We start from the raw sequence: 13,813 nt of genomic DNA on the forward strand, positions 1-13,813 counted from the left end.
AAAAAAATAAATTAAAAAATACACAAAACAAAAAAGCATAAGAAGCTCTCTAAAAGTATAATATAGGAGACAATACATTCATGACCATAAATCAATGAAATAGAAAACAAAGGTACCACAGAAAAGATCAAAGGGAAAAGTTAGTTGTTTGCAAAATAACAATAAACCAGTTGCTGATGAGACTGAGCAACAACAACAAAGAAAGGAGAAGGCACAAGAAATCATTTTAGGAATGACAAATGAGACACAACTACAGATCCAGCAGAAGTTAAAAAGATAATGATAGAATAGTACGCAAAAAAACTTACACCAATAAAATCAAAACCAAATGAATAAATTCCTAGAAAAATATAATTTACTCAAACTGACATGAAAAGAAAAGCCTAGTCTTTAAACAATTAAGCTAATTAAATAGTTTAAAGTACTCGCTAAGCCCAGATTATTTTCAAATTTGATGAATTATCAAATTCTTTCACAGAATAAGAAATCACTCCCCCCAAAATAACTCTATGAGAGCTGTAAAACTTTGACATAAATCTAAATCAGGAATGTACAAGAATGGAAAACTATAAATATACAATCTCCTGCTCCTAAAAAATACTAACAAGCCAATTCCAGGAAAATATAAATATGATAATACAGCATAACAAAATTGAGCATTTCTTCAGCATGCAAGGTAGTTTAACGCAAAAGTTGTTCATCAAACTAACAAAATAAAGAAGAAATATATGATCATTTCAACAGATGCAGAAAAATATCATTTGATAAAATTAATCTGGTAATGACAAAAATACATTTAAAATGTATAAGCTTCTTTAGGAAGTAAAGTGTGTCTATCAGAAACTTCAGCACTCCAGCCTCGAAGACAGAATAAGACCCTGTCTCTAACATAATAAATAAAATCAGCAATAATGCAAAAGAACACCCTGTAAGATGGCTTCTATTCAAATTGTGTTGGCGGTCCTAGCTCTTGCTGTGAGACATGAAAAGAACAAAAGAAATAATAATTGGAAAGGAAGAAATAAAAATTTATAATTTGCAAATGATTGTCTATGGAAAAAACCTCCAAAGAATCTACACACATATTTAAAAGAACATCACACACCGGGGCCTATCATGGGGAGGGGGGAGGGGGGAGGGATTGCATTGGGAGTTATACCTGATGTAAATGACGAGTTGAGGGGTGCTGACAAGTTGATGGGTGCAGCACACCAACATGGCACAAGTATACATATGTAACAAACCTGCACGTTATGCACATGTACCCTAGAACTTAAAGTATAATAATAATAATAAATAAATAAATTTAAAAAAAAAAGAAATTTCTTTACAGTCAAATTTATACACAAAACCCAACTGCATGTATAATAAACCATTAACTATAAAAATCATAATTTAAAAACATTCTTTTAGCAACAAAATTATGGAGTAACTAGTAATAAATCTATGAAAGGATATACTATGTATGGAAAAAATTATACAACCCTGGAGGACACTTTGAAGATGAAAATCTTTGAGAGGAAGACCTGCTTTATAAATATGTCAAATTTTCTGCAAATCTATAGATTTAATATACTTTCAAAGCAACTTTCAGCAGGTTTTCAGGCCTGTGGTAAAATACAAATAACAAAACATTTACCATTTTAACTTTATTTACTTTTTTTTTTTGAGATGAAGTTTTGCTCTTGTTGCCCAGCCTGGAGTGCAATGGTGCGATCTCAGCTGACTGTGACCTCCACCTTCTGGGTTCAAGCAATTCTCCTGCCTTAATCTCCCAAGTAGCTGGGAGTACAGGCATGCACCACCACGCCTGGCTAATTTTATGTTTTTAGTAGAGACGGGGTTTCAGCATGTTGCCCAGGCTGGTCTCAAACTCCTGACCTCAGGTGATCCACCTGTCTCAGCCTCCCAAAGTGCTGAGATTACATGCATGAGCCACTGCACCTGGCCCATTTTATCTGCTTTAAAGTGTACAGCTCAGTGGTATTAAGTACATTCACACTGTTGTACAACCATTACCACTATTCATCTCCACAACGTTTTCATCTTCCCAAACTGAAACTCTGTACCTATGAAACAATAACTGCCCATTCTCTCCTGTTCTTAGCCCCTGGGAACCAATATTCTACTTTCTATCTCCACAAATTTGACTACTCTAGGTATGTCATGTAAGTACAATCCTACAATATTCATCCTGTGTTTTATTTCTAAGAAACTTGACAAACTGATTACAAAACTTACATGAAATAGCCAAAGATCCTGAACAGCCAACACAATTCTGAATTACATTTCTGATATAATAATATAATACTATAGTAATATTTTATTATAACGCCAGAGTAATTACAACAGTGTATTGTTGGATCAAAAATATACAAAGAGACTAGGAACAAAATAGCCCAAAAACAAACTCCCAAATAGACGGAGATTTAATAAATGCCGAAGAGACCTTGCAGGTTACTAAGAAAGAATGTCCAATTCAGTAAATGTTGCTGGAACAACTGACTGTCCCTGAAGGAGAAAAGTAAAATTAGATCCCTTCCTCAAACCATACACAAGAATGTGTATGGATTCAATAATTAAATGTAAAAGGTGAGACTTTCAAACTTTTAAAGATATAGATTTCATGACTTCAGAATAGATGATGCAGAAAGTGTTGGATAAAAAGAAAAGACTGGTAAGTTCAACTGTAATTAATGAATTTATCTCAATCAAAAGATACCATAAAGAAAACATAAGACAAGCCACAAACATAGAAAAGATAATTATAGCATTTATAACAACAAAGGATAAAGAGCCCTTAAAAATCAGTAAGAACAAGACACACACACACATACACACACACACTAAAAATAGGCAAAAAACATGAACAGGCATTTCACATAGGAACAAATACAAATGGCAAACAGACATGTGAAATCATGCTCATCCTTAACAGTAATCGTAAAAATTCAGTTTAAAGTCAGGGTGAGAGATCATTTCTTATATTGTATTGACAAAAATTAAGAAGTCTGATAGTACCAAGTGTTGGTGAGAACACAATAAGGCCCCACAAGATACATGCTGCTAATGGGGATGTAAATTTAAACAACCACCTTGAAAAATAATTTGTCACTATCTAGTAAAGTTGAACATTACTCCATAACACAGCAATTCCATTCCTAGGTAATACATATCATAAGGGAGTGTTTTTCAAACAGCAGATTGCATATAACTAATAGGTCATAAAATCTGTTTAAGGGATGGTATTTTTTTTTTTCTTTTTGAGACAGAGTCTCGCCCTGTCATCCAGGCTGGAGTGCACTGGCGCATCTCAGCTCACTGCAAGCTCTGCCTCCTGGGTTCATGCCATCCTCCTGCCTCAGTCTCCCGAGTAGCTGGAACTACAGGCGCCCACCACCACGCCCGGCTAATTTTTTTGTAGAGACGGGGTTTCACTGTGTTAGCCAGGATGGTCTCCATCTCCTGACCTTGTGATCCACCCGCCTCAGCCTCCCAAAGTGCCTCACAGGCATGAGCCACTGCACCCGGCCTTTTTTATTTTTATTTTTATTTTATTTTATTTTTTTTTTTTTAGGCAAGGTCTCACTCTGTTGCCCAGGCTGGAGTACAGTGGCATGATCTCAGCTCACTTCAACCTCTGCCTCCCAGGCTCAAGTGATCCTCCTGCCTCAGCCTCCTGAGCAGCTGGGACCACAGTCATGTGCCACCATGCCTTGCTAATTTTTGTATTAATTTTGTAGAGACAGGGGGTCTCACTATATTGCCCAGGCTGGTCTCGAACTCCTGGGCTTGAGCAGTCCTTCTGTCCTGGCCTCCCAAAGTGCTAGGATCACAGGCATGAGTCACCATGTCTGGCTGAAATCAATATTCTGCTAAGATCAGTTTTCTTTAAAAATAAAATGTAAAAATATCAGAGAGCATCATTAGTAATAAACAGGGAGGTAGCCACTGCTCCATGAACTGTTTGCTTCAGTTGCTTCTGAAATGGAGGTCCTATGGATATATGGGTGTCCATGGTGATTTAAAGTGTATTTCTTACTCTAAGTAATGTTAACTAAGTTTGAAAGCCCTATAAAAACTCTTGTGCACATCCCCCAGAAAACATGTACAGGGTTTTTCATAACAGCATCATGCAAAATACCAAAAAACCATACATGACCCAAATGTCCAAGATACCAGAGATTAGAATGGATAAGTACAGTGTGGCATACACACAGGATGGAAAATTACAGAATATTGTGAAGAGGAGTTCTGCAGCTATACATAACAATGTGAATGATTCAGAGAAACAAAATACTGAGTGAAAACAAAGTTACAAAATACTATATATATTGTTTTATTTATAAAGCTAACGGACAATACTGAAAGATCAATACAAACAACCAGAAGCACGGATGTTGAAGCCAGAGTGTCTGGGTTCAAATCTCATCTCTGCCACTCACTAGCCATGTAACCTTGAGCAAGGTACTTAACCTCTGTGCCTCAGTTTCCTCATCTGTGAAATGGAAATAAGAACTTACCATTTGGAAATGGTAAGCAAGGGACTTAACCTCTGTGTTTCCGTTTCTTCATCTGTGAAATGGAAATAAGAACTTACCATTTGGAAACTTGCCAAATGGAAATAAAAACTCATAGGGTTTTTAGGATTAAATCCTGTAAACTGCTTGGAACAGTGAACATGAAGTAAAAAAGGAACTCAAGGAGAAAGAACAGAATGAGCAATGTTTTCATTTTTAAGTTGGTAGTGAGTGTATAAGCATTAATTTCACATATTCACAGATTTCTTGCGTATAGCAAACACTAAAAATCTCAAGTGAGAGTCAGTTATGCCAAGGCTCTATTAACGCAGGCTTCATGATAAGCCACTGAAGACAGATGACGACGATGGTCTCAGTAATACGTACCTTGTTCTCAGCTTGTCCCCCACAGATTCAGCCCAGTTTTGGAGCAGACCAAAGAGTGGTTTTTCTTCATACTGTTTGGTGTATTGGGCCAGCAGTTCCTGCCCCACAACCTGCGCAGAGAGTTTATCACTCATCAGTCTCAGCAGTGTAAAAAACGACAGTATCTTTAATACTGCAACCCAATAAGATCTATTTGTCACTTAGCAAACTCCTTGGAAGGAATCAAATACAAGACCTGATTCTTAAAATGGCCTCTACTTTCCCGAGGCAAATGTGGGGCATTTATCACACCATCCCCCATCCTCCCCTGTGGCCGACTTCACTAACTGCTTACTGCTTGCTCTCTCTTCTTGCCTGTATCAGTCTCTAACACTGGTCCTGGGACCAACTGTTTTAGCTGACACTTTGGTAAAACCCACTTGTCTTCGGTGGACCAGATGGCTGGTCCATTCTCTTTTTCACCCCTGACATTCTCTGGTCAGTTAGACCTTTGGGGAATAGTATTGAAATGCACAAATAAAACAATGTCTACCCTCTATCAATCTTCTACTGCAGCAGCTTTAAAGTTATAATTGGGGCCTAAAATACTGCATGCTCTTCTGTGGTGGTTCAAAGAAGATGTCCATGGCTAGCCCGCTGCAGAAACTCAGCTGATGGTCAGCAACAACCACTAGACATGTGAGTGAGGCCACCTTGGACCAGCATGCTCCCACTCAGCCCCGACATGCTGCTGCCACAGCATGAGTGAGCCCAGGGAAGACCAGCAGGACAGCAGAAAAACCACATCGTGTGAGCTTAGCCCAAACTGTTGACCTACAGAATCATGAGCTAACACATTGTTGTCTCAAAGCACTACATTTTGGGGTGGTTTGTTACAAATCAATACATAGCTGATTCATTCTCTTTCAATTATCAATTTCACAATATTTCTTCTTTTCTTTATATGCATGCATGTTTTTATATAGATTATATAAAATGTTATGCATGCTTTCAATCAACAGTATATCACAAATGACATTTTTGGTTTGCACTGTTGTGTAGAATTCTATATATTTACTGACCATATCATTTTGTTTTGATAAATCATAGCTAACTAAACATTTCCATTTGGTTGGATACTTAGGTTGTTTCCAGTTTTACATTGTCATAATAACCTTGATAGCAATATAAGCGGACAAATAGCATAGTCATATTTTGTATTATTACCTGTGAATAATTCCCCATGAACTTGATTGATACAGAGGTTCTCTTTTTTTTTTTTTTTTAAGAAACTGTTGTTTATTTTCCATCAACCATTTTTCCATGTTGCTTAAGAGCCCGTGCAAGAACTGCTTAAGACCATTCAGTGGTTGCTCGTACCCATTCAGTGGCCTGAGCAGTGGGAGCTGCAGACCAGTCGTCCGTGGCAGGCTGAGCACTCCAGTCTTCAGTAGGGAACTTCTGAATAGGCACAGAGGGCACTTTCACATCTTCACACCAGTCTGCAACCTCAGGCTGAGTAGCAGTGAACTCAGGAGCTGGAGCAGTCCATTCACCCTGAAATTCCTCCTTGGTCACTGCCTTTTCAGCAGCAGCCTGCTCTTCTTTTTCTATCTCTTCAGGATCTCTGTAGAAGTAGAGATCAGGCATGACCTCCCACGGGTGTTCACGGGAATTGGTGCCACACATGCGCAGAACTTCCCGAGCCAGCATCCACCACATCAGACCCACTGAGTGAGCTCCCTGTTGTTGCATGGGATGGCAATGTCCACATAGCTCAGAGGAGAATCTGTGTGACACAGAGCAATGGTAGGTAGGTTAACATAAGATGCCTCCGTGAGAGGCTGGTGGTCAGCCCTGGGGTCAGTAACCACAAGAAGCTGTGGCTCCCTGAAGGCTGCCTGGATCTGGTTAGTGAAGGTTCCAAGAGTGAAGCGGCCAGCAGTTGGAGTGGCTCCAGTGGCAGCAGCAAACTTCAGCATGGCCCTCTGGCCAGTATTCCTGGAGGATATAACACTGACATCAGCAGGGTTTTCAACGGCAACAATGGCACGAACCACCAGCAGAAGCTTCTCCCAGGTCCTCTTCAGATTTATGATGTAGATGCCATCACTTTTCCTTTTATAGATGTATTGTTCCATCTGGAAGTCAAGATTGGTGCCACTTAAGTGGGTTCCTGCTGCAAGGAACTTAAGGACATCCTCCTCCTTCATTTGCAGGACATCAAGGGCTCCGGACATTCTGAAAGTTTCCCTTTAAGTTACAACGGGAATCGAGAACAATGCCGTATGGATCCCTCTGTAGGTAGCACGGAAAAGATACAGAGGTTCTTCAAGAGGGCCACTCTGCCAACAAGAGGGATGCTGAAAACTTTCAAAGCATTTTTGCCTGGGGGAGCTTTACTGGCATTGGTGGGCAGAGCCAGGTGTGAAATGCATGGGATCATCTCAACCAACAGAGGACTGTGCCATACCCCGTGTCCTGTCAAATGCCATGTGGTCAAATACACACAGGCAGTTAAGAGCCCTGAACTTAGTTACACCAAAGCTTTCAGGTTTTCCAAGTCCCAGGCCTATGGAAGAATTAAATTCCCCTGTTCCCTTGAAATTAGAGGTGCTTTAGGCCAGCGCACAAGTGACACAGCCTTCTCTCCTTTCCCATCGCCATGGCAACCTGCAATGCTCCCAGGTATGACTGGTCCATAAGTCTGGGCATCTGCATTCGAGGCTGACACAGTAATTCTGAGTATAGATGCAGGCATTGTATATCTTGCTGTGTTCATGTTTACTTTATTATAATATAAATGACTTTCCTTTGGTTTCCTTAAGTAGTGTCTTGAATTCTTGCAATTATGTCTCTAGATAGGTTATGTGATCCATGATTTCATTCAGGATAGTAAAGGGAGTGTTACAAAATATTTATTGTCAAAAAGAGGGCATTAGGTCCAGTGAGACCGAGAATCACTGCATTACGGGTCAAAGAACATGTACATTTTTATGGCTGCTGCTATATAAAATAAGTGTGAGAATCAAACCCTGCCAGGATCTGGAAAAGTGGGGAAAATAAACTGACTTTAACTAGAATTAAAATTAAAGTGATATAGCAATCCAGTTCCATTTCACTAACGCAATACCAGGATTAAGATTTAACTTTGTTTTTGCTAATCTATAAAATTTATGATGGCTGTAACTCTATCTTACTCTTGCTGCAGAAGCAACGTCATTCCAAGTATGAACAAATTGCTTTCTCTGATTGCCACCCCCACAGCTTTCCCTATTGCTCTATTTTTCTCCATAGCATTTATGGCTACCTGGTGCTGTAGATCACAACGTGTTTACTGCCTTGCTGTCTTCCTACAGCCTGGAAAGCTAGTGCCAGCGGGTCACAGTGTGTCCATCCTTGTGTCATCAGACAATGTATTGTACAGAGCCCAGAGGCGAGGACTCACCATTGAAAGAGTGAATGACTAAGTACATTCCCTTCCTGTTCTCCCTATCTCATCCAATACGTCCAATTCCTTGATAATCTCCTTTAACTTCTGCCACGATTTCCACTTTTTCCATTTAAGCAACTAAAATTGGGTAGAACTCACTCACTCTAACCAGAATTAAAATTAGAATGATACAATCATCAAGTTCAGGTGCTAAACTTAAGAAAGACAAGGGAGATAAATTTGGTTCTGGCAAACATCACAAAAGCAGATTACTCACTTTGGATCTCTGCTCCTTTTCTAGGTCATGAGATAAGGAAACATGATTTTTAAAATGAGTTTATTTTCTGCTGTTGATGCCCCCTTGGTGAAAGATTAAGTGATTGAAGCTGTCAGCTACCATGGGATTTGGGCGTTATAGTCTCTCGGTCCAGTACTTTATTTTATAACTTACCAGGCAGAGGCAAAGAGAGATCAGTCACCACCTAGACTGAGTATGCAATGAAGATGTGCTTGTTTCACCTCATAGAGGTGTTCCTGAATATATTATAATATACTATGTAGGATGTATATATGTGTGTGTGTGTGAGTGTATAATTTTTAACTCTATTTAAAAATAATTGTAGGCTCACACAAGTTGCAAAGTTAAAAGCGCACAGAATGATTCTCTCCAGCCATCACCCAGATTCCCCTAAAAAGTGATCTCTTGGCCAGGCGCAGTGGCACACGCCTGTAATCCCAGCACTTTGGGAGGCCAAGGTGGGTGGATCACCTGAGTTTAAGAGCCTGGCCAACATAGTGAAACCCCATCTCCACTAAAAACATTAAAAAATTAGCCAGGCATGGTGGTGCGTGCTTAGAGTCCCAGTTACTCAGGAAGCAGGAGAATCGCTTGAACCCAGGAGATGGAGGTTGCAGTAAGCTGAGATCACATCTCTGCACTCCAGCCTGGGCGACAGAGTGAGACTCTGTCTCCAAAAACAAAATAAAAAAGTGATCTCTTCCATAACAATGGTGACTATCAAAACTAAGAAATTCAAAACCAATCTTATTCATTACATGTTTTAGTTCTAGATATTTCATTCCTTAGAATGGACCTAGTAGTAGATTGTTTAATAAAGTGAAACATTTTCGGCAACACAAGTGATTACATTCTCCTCTAAGTCTGGTGGTCTGGTGTTTTACTTATTCGAGGTTTCCCTAAGACAACTTGTGATAGGTGATTGTGGGTGGTGTTTTTGTGGCTCTTCATACAGTTCTCTGGTTCTGCACTCTTTATTTTCATATACACCTGCTCAGGAGCCCCTTTCTTAGTAGAACTCTAGGGTGAGTGAGCAGTCAAAACATCCACGTCTTTTCTTTTAAAAAAGATCCCATCTGCAGGAGGAATCAAGCAAATCTACAGCCAACATTTGGAAACTATGAGTCTTAGCAATTGTGCAGAATGATGACATCATCAACATACATTTGCAATAAATATCATATGCATCATGCAACATGATTATGTAACACCAATAAAAGTTATTTTTAAGGTCAAATCACTTTTCAAGGCATCTATGAAGCAACCAGCATTTCCACACACTAAGCATTTCACTGATTTATGCTAGGTACAGTGAAACTTGGATTAAAGAGCCTAACAAGTAGAGTTTGCTGCCAAGGCAGAAAGACTTAGAGCCAATTATAATAGAAAAATGTGATTTCTAAGGAGAGCCCACCAGATAACCATTATGAATCTAGGCAGTGGGGCCGCACTTGGATTTGTACCATAGAGTGGTAAATTCACTCAACGTGGCAGTACTTATGGCACTGGGCCCCAAATCATGCTCCAAGAAACCCTAGGTAGACTGGCTACATAATTTGGGGCCCAACACAAAATTAAAATGCCAGCCCCCTTGTTCAAATATTACTAAGAATTTTATGATGATGAGAACAGAGCATTAACCCAAGCATGGTCCCTTCTGAGTGCAGGGTCCTGTACCACTGCTCACCTCTCACCCCATGAAGCTGGCCCTGACCCTAGGGGTTCCAATAGGATTGCCAGATAAAAGAGAGGACACCCAATTTATATTTGGACACCCAAATATTGCATGGGACATACTTATACTGAAATAATACTCATGTTTACCTCAAATACAAATGCAGCTAGGCATCCTATATTTCTTTCTCATACATCTGGCAAGCCTAGGTTCCTGAAGGGCATTTCACGGGTGACCTAGGGGTATAAGAATGAAGAAAAGACCAAGTGGATGGTCTTGATTTTTCACCATCATGCATGTTAACTCTTTACCTCTTTTGCATGCTGGACATCCCATCAAGGCAAGATTTCTTTGGGGAGAATCTTTAAAAATTTCCTGGCTAGAAGAAATAAGAGGCAGAGACGGAGGGGATGACAGAAGAAGAAGGGAGGGAAGAGCAGGGGAGGGAAATAGAGTAGAGGGGGAGAAGAGAGAGACGAGAGAAGGAACGGGCAGAGAAGAGAGGGAAGGGGAAAGGGAAGGGGAAGGACTACTTTAGCACAGAAACCAACATGTAACCAGCTCTGAGTAATTACTGGGCCTTAAACATGGATTTGACTTGAACCTGGGAGGCAGAGGTTGCAGTGAGCTGAGATTGCGCCACTGTACTCCAGCCTGGGCGCAGAGCAAGACTCCATCTCAAGAAAACAAAACAAAACTAAACTAAAACACCAAAACAAAACAAAACAAAAAAAACATGGATTTGAACTTCAAACCAGGAAGGATGGATGGATCTGAAGCAGTGATTTAGGCCCAGCAAAAAAACATGCACAATTCAATCGAACTTAAAAGTGGTTAGTTTTGTTGTTGTTTTCACTTCAATCTGGACCAAGTTTAAATTATCTCCTTAGTGTCTCCTTCCAGTTAGCTATAAAGTGGTTTCCCCTTTCTGGTTTGCCTCCTTCCTTCCAGCCACATTCATGGAGCACTTACTATGTACAAGGCACCTACTGTTTATATTGAGTATAGGGAACACTAAAAGGATGAGTAAGATACAGCCGTCGCCCGGGGTCTTCCAGTGCAGACGGAGAGATCAGCCTATGCACACACGACTATACTCAGAGGCATCTGTAAAGAACACGACAGGTACAGAAGCACAGCAAGTTCAAAGTGCATCCCTTTACTATGAGGACTGGGGAACGCTTTATGGAACAGGAGAGCTCTTGACCTGAGCCTTAAAGAACGAATGAGCTTCATTCACGTGTTCATTCATTTATACAACACCTAATAGTAGCAACTACTCATTTTCTTTGAGCATCTATCTACTAAGGCTAAGCTCTGCTCCAAACTTAAGCTCTGTTCCAAACTCTTTAGATGGAACACCTAATTTAATCCTCACGACAACTTTGGGTAGTTCATAGAATCACTCACCCCATTGTCCACATAAGACAACCGAGGCCTACAGAGGTTCAGCCAGTTGCCAGGGTCACATAGCCAGGAAGTAGTGGGGCTGAGGACTTCAACACAGAGTCCATGCTTTCAGATGGAGTTTCATTCACTCTGTCGTCCAGGCTAGAGTGCAGTGGTGCGATCTCGGTTCACTGCAACCTCCGCCTCCCGGGTTCAGGCGATTCTCCTGCCTCAGCTTCCCGAGTAGCTGGGACTACAGGCACCCACCATCACATCTAATTTTTGTATTTTAGTAGAGATGGGGTTTCACCATGTTGGCCAGGCTGGTCTCGAACTCCTGACCTCAAGTGATCCACCCCCCCCGCCCCAGCCTCCCAAAGTGCTGGGATTACAGGCGTAAGCCACTACACCCAGCCCAGAGTCCATGCTTTCAATAATTCCACACCTAAGCAGCACCTACTGTATGCCAGGCTCTGTTTAGTCACTGGGGATTCAAAGAGAATGCAGGAACCCCTGGGGGAGGGGCAAGAGCAGACAGACTGTCAGGATCACGTGATGAGATGACAGGTGAACTCAAAGCTCAGTGGGCACAGAGAGGGACTGCGCGCTCACGCTTGACATAAATTCTGAATCTGAGAAGGAATGGTAGCAGCAACAAAGGCTTTCAGGGCTGCGGGCAGAGCGCCTTTAGAGACACAGCAGCATGGAGAATCCTGGACGGCCAGGGTGTGTGACAGGAAGGGGCGGGGCAGGGCTAGACACCAGGCCTTGGCTGCTGTGGGAAGAGCTGTCTTTATCCAGGCGCTTTGGGGAACTGAGTGACAGTGTCAGTATCCGGAGCCCGGTGTGGAGACCCAGGAGGCTGCCAGATGAGCCACCTCTGCGATTTCCTGTTAGAATTTCTGAGCCAAAGCAGAGTCCACAGGCCCAACATGGTGGTTGTGGTTGTGGTGTGCCCCTAAGTTAGGAAGTTTGGGGTGGTTTGCTGTGCCACAGTAGACAGGAACCGGGAGCTCTTCCAGTCCCTTTCTCCCTTCTTGGTGTCTCTTCTTTTTTTTTTTTTTTTTTTTTGAGACGGAGTCTCGCTCTGTCGCCCAGGCTGGAGTGCAGTGGCCAGATCTCAGCTCACTGCAAGCTCTGCCTCCCGGGTTCCCGCTATTCTCCTGCCTCAGCCTCCCGAGTAGCTGGGACCACAGGCGCCGCCACCTCGCCCGGCTAATTTTTTGTGTTTTTAGTAGAGACGGGGTTTCGCCGTGTTAGCCAGGATGGTCTCGATCTCCTGACCTTGTGATCCGCCCGTCTCGGCCTCCCAGAGTGCTGGGATTACAGGCTTGAGCCACCGCGCCCGGCCTGGTGTCTCTTCTTCCCTTCGCTTCCCATCCCACACATCTGCGCCACATTACCTCAGTCCCCTGGACACATTTTGGCTCTCCTACTTGGAACTTGCCCAGGCTACTTCATGCCACAGTAGGGGCGTGAGCCCTGGTGTCTGACAACCAAACATCACCAAATGCAGAACCCACAGCTTATTCTAATAGCCACAACACAGCCTTAATTGAGCCCCTACTGTGTGCCGAGTGCTCTACAGGAGTAACTGTAAGAGTCCTACAAGGTACAGGTGATGGTCCCGGTTTTACAGGTGAGGGCTGTAACTCTCAGAGGGGCTAAGCCCAGGATTTCACAGTCCCTCAATGTGGGTGAAACAGAGCCTGGGCTATCTGGCCATGAGGCCGCCCTGGCCTAAGCATGCATTCTTCCTCCAGAGCTCCCTCCTTTGCAGCCTATTGTGTGCAAGGCTCTGTTGCTCACCCCATGCCATAGACGGGTTTTGTTAGACACACCCCTCACAACCCCCATGGCCATTTCGCATTAAAAACAAATTATGTGCTTACCTTCTGTTGAAAACTTAGAATTTCTACACCGCCTGAATCAATGTTCCCCCAACGCAATGATCAGTGGGAGCTGAGGAGAGGTTACAGCCCCTTTGGAAAGGGGCAAAGGCTCTCCGTGTGCACCAGTCCCCATGGTGCTCTGAGTCCCTCGGGGTCTGCTGCAGTTATTAAGGTACCTGCCTGGCCTTGAAGGTGACTGATCTGCTGATCCCTGTTGTGGGCCTAGTCCAAGGGTCCCAT

The 13,813-nt window shown here is 42.2% G+C and overlaps 1 protein-coding gene and 1 pseudogene across 4 annotated transcripts in view; both read right to left on the minus strand.

Annotated features, from left to right (window-relative positions):
* LOC101012313 (acyl-coenzyme A oxidase-like protein) overlaps positions 1 to 13,813 on the minus strand; it is a 163,529-nt gene that overhangs the window by 126,205 nt on the left and 23,511 nt on the right. For all 4 annotated transcript variants that reach the window (XR_002516842.2, XR_002516844.2, XM_021925192.2 and 1 more), the window contains exon 4: positions 4,908 to 5,017. Coding sequence is in view for 2 of the 4 variants with exons in the window: in XM_021925192.2 (XP_021780884.1) it covers positions 4,908 to 5,017 (110 nt within the window). In the remaining 2 variants the exon portion in view is untranslated. The remainder of the gene's footprint in view (positions 1 to 4,907; positions 5,018 to 13,813) is intronic.
* Positions 6,177 to 8,635, minus strand: LOC108581732 (annotated as a pseudogene).

This window comes from Papio anubis, chromosome 14 (genome assembly GCF_008728515.1).
Source record: "Papio anubis isolate 15944 chromosome 14, Panubis1.0, whole genome shotgun sequence".
NCBI lineage: Eukaryota > Metazoa > Chordata > Mammalia > Primates > Cercopithecidae > Papio > Papio anubis.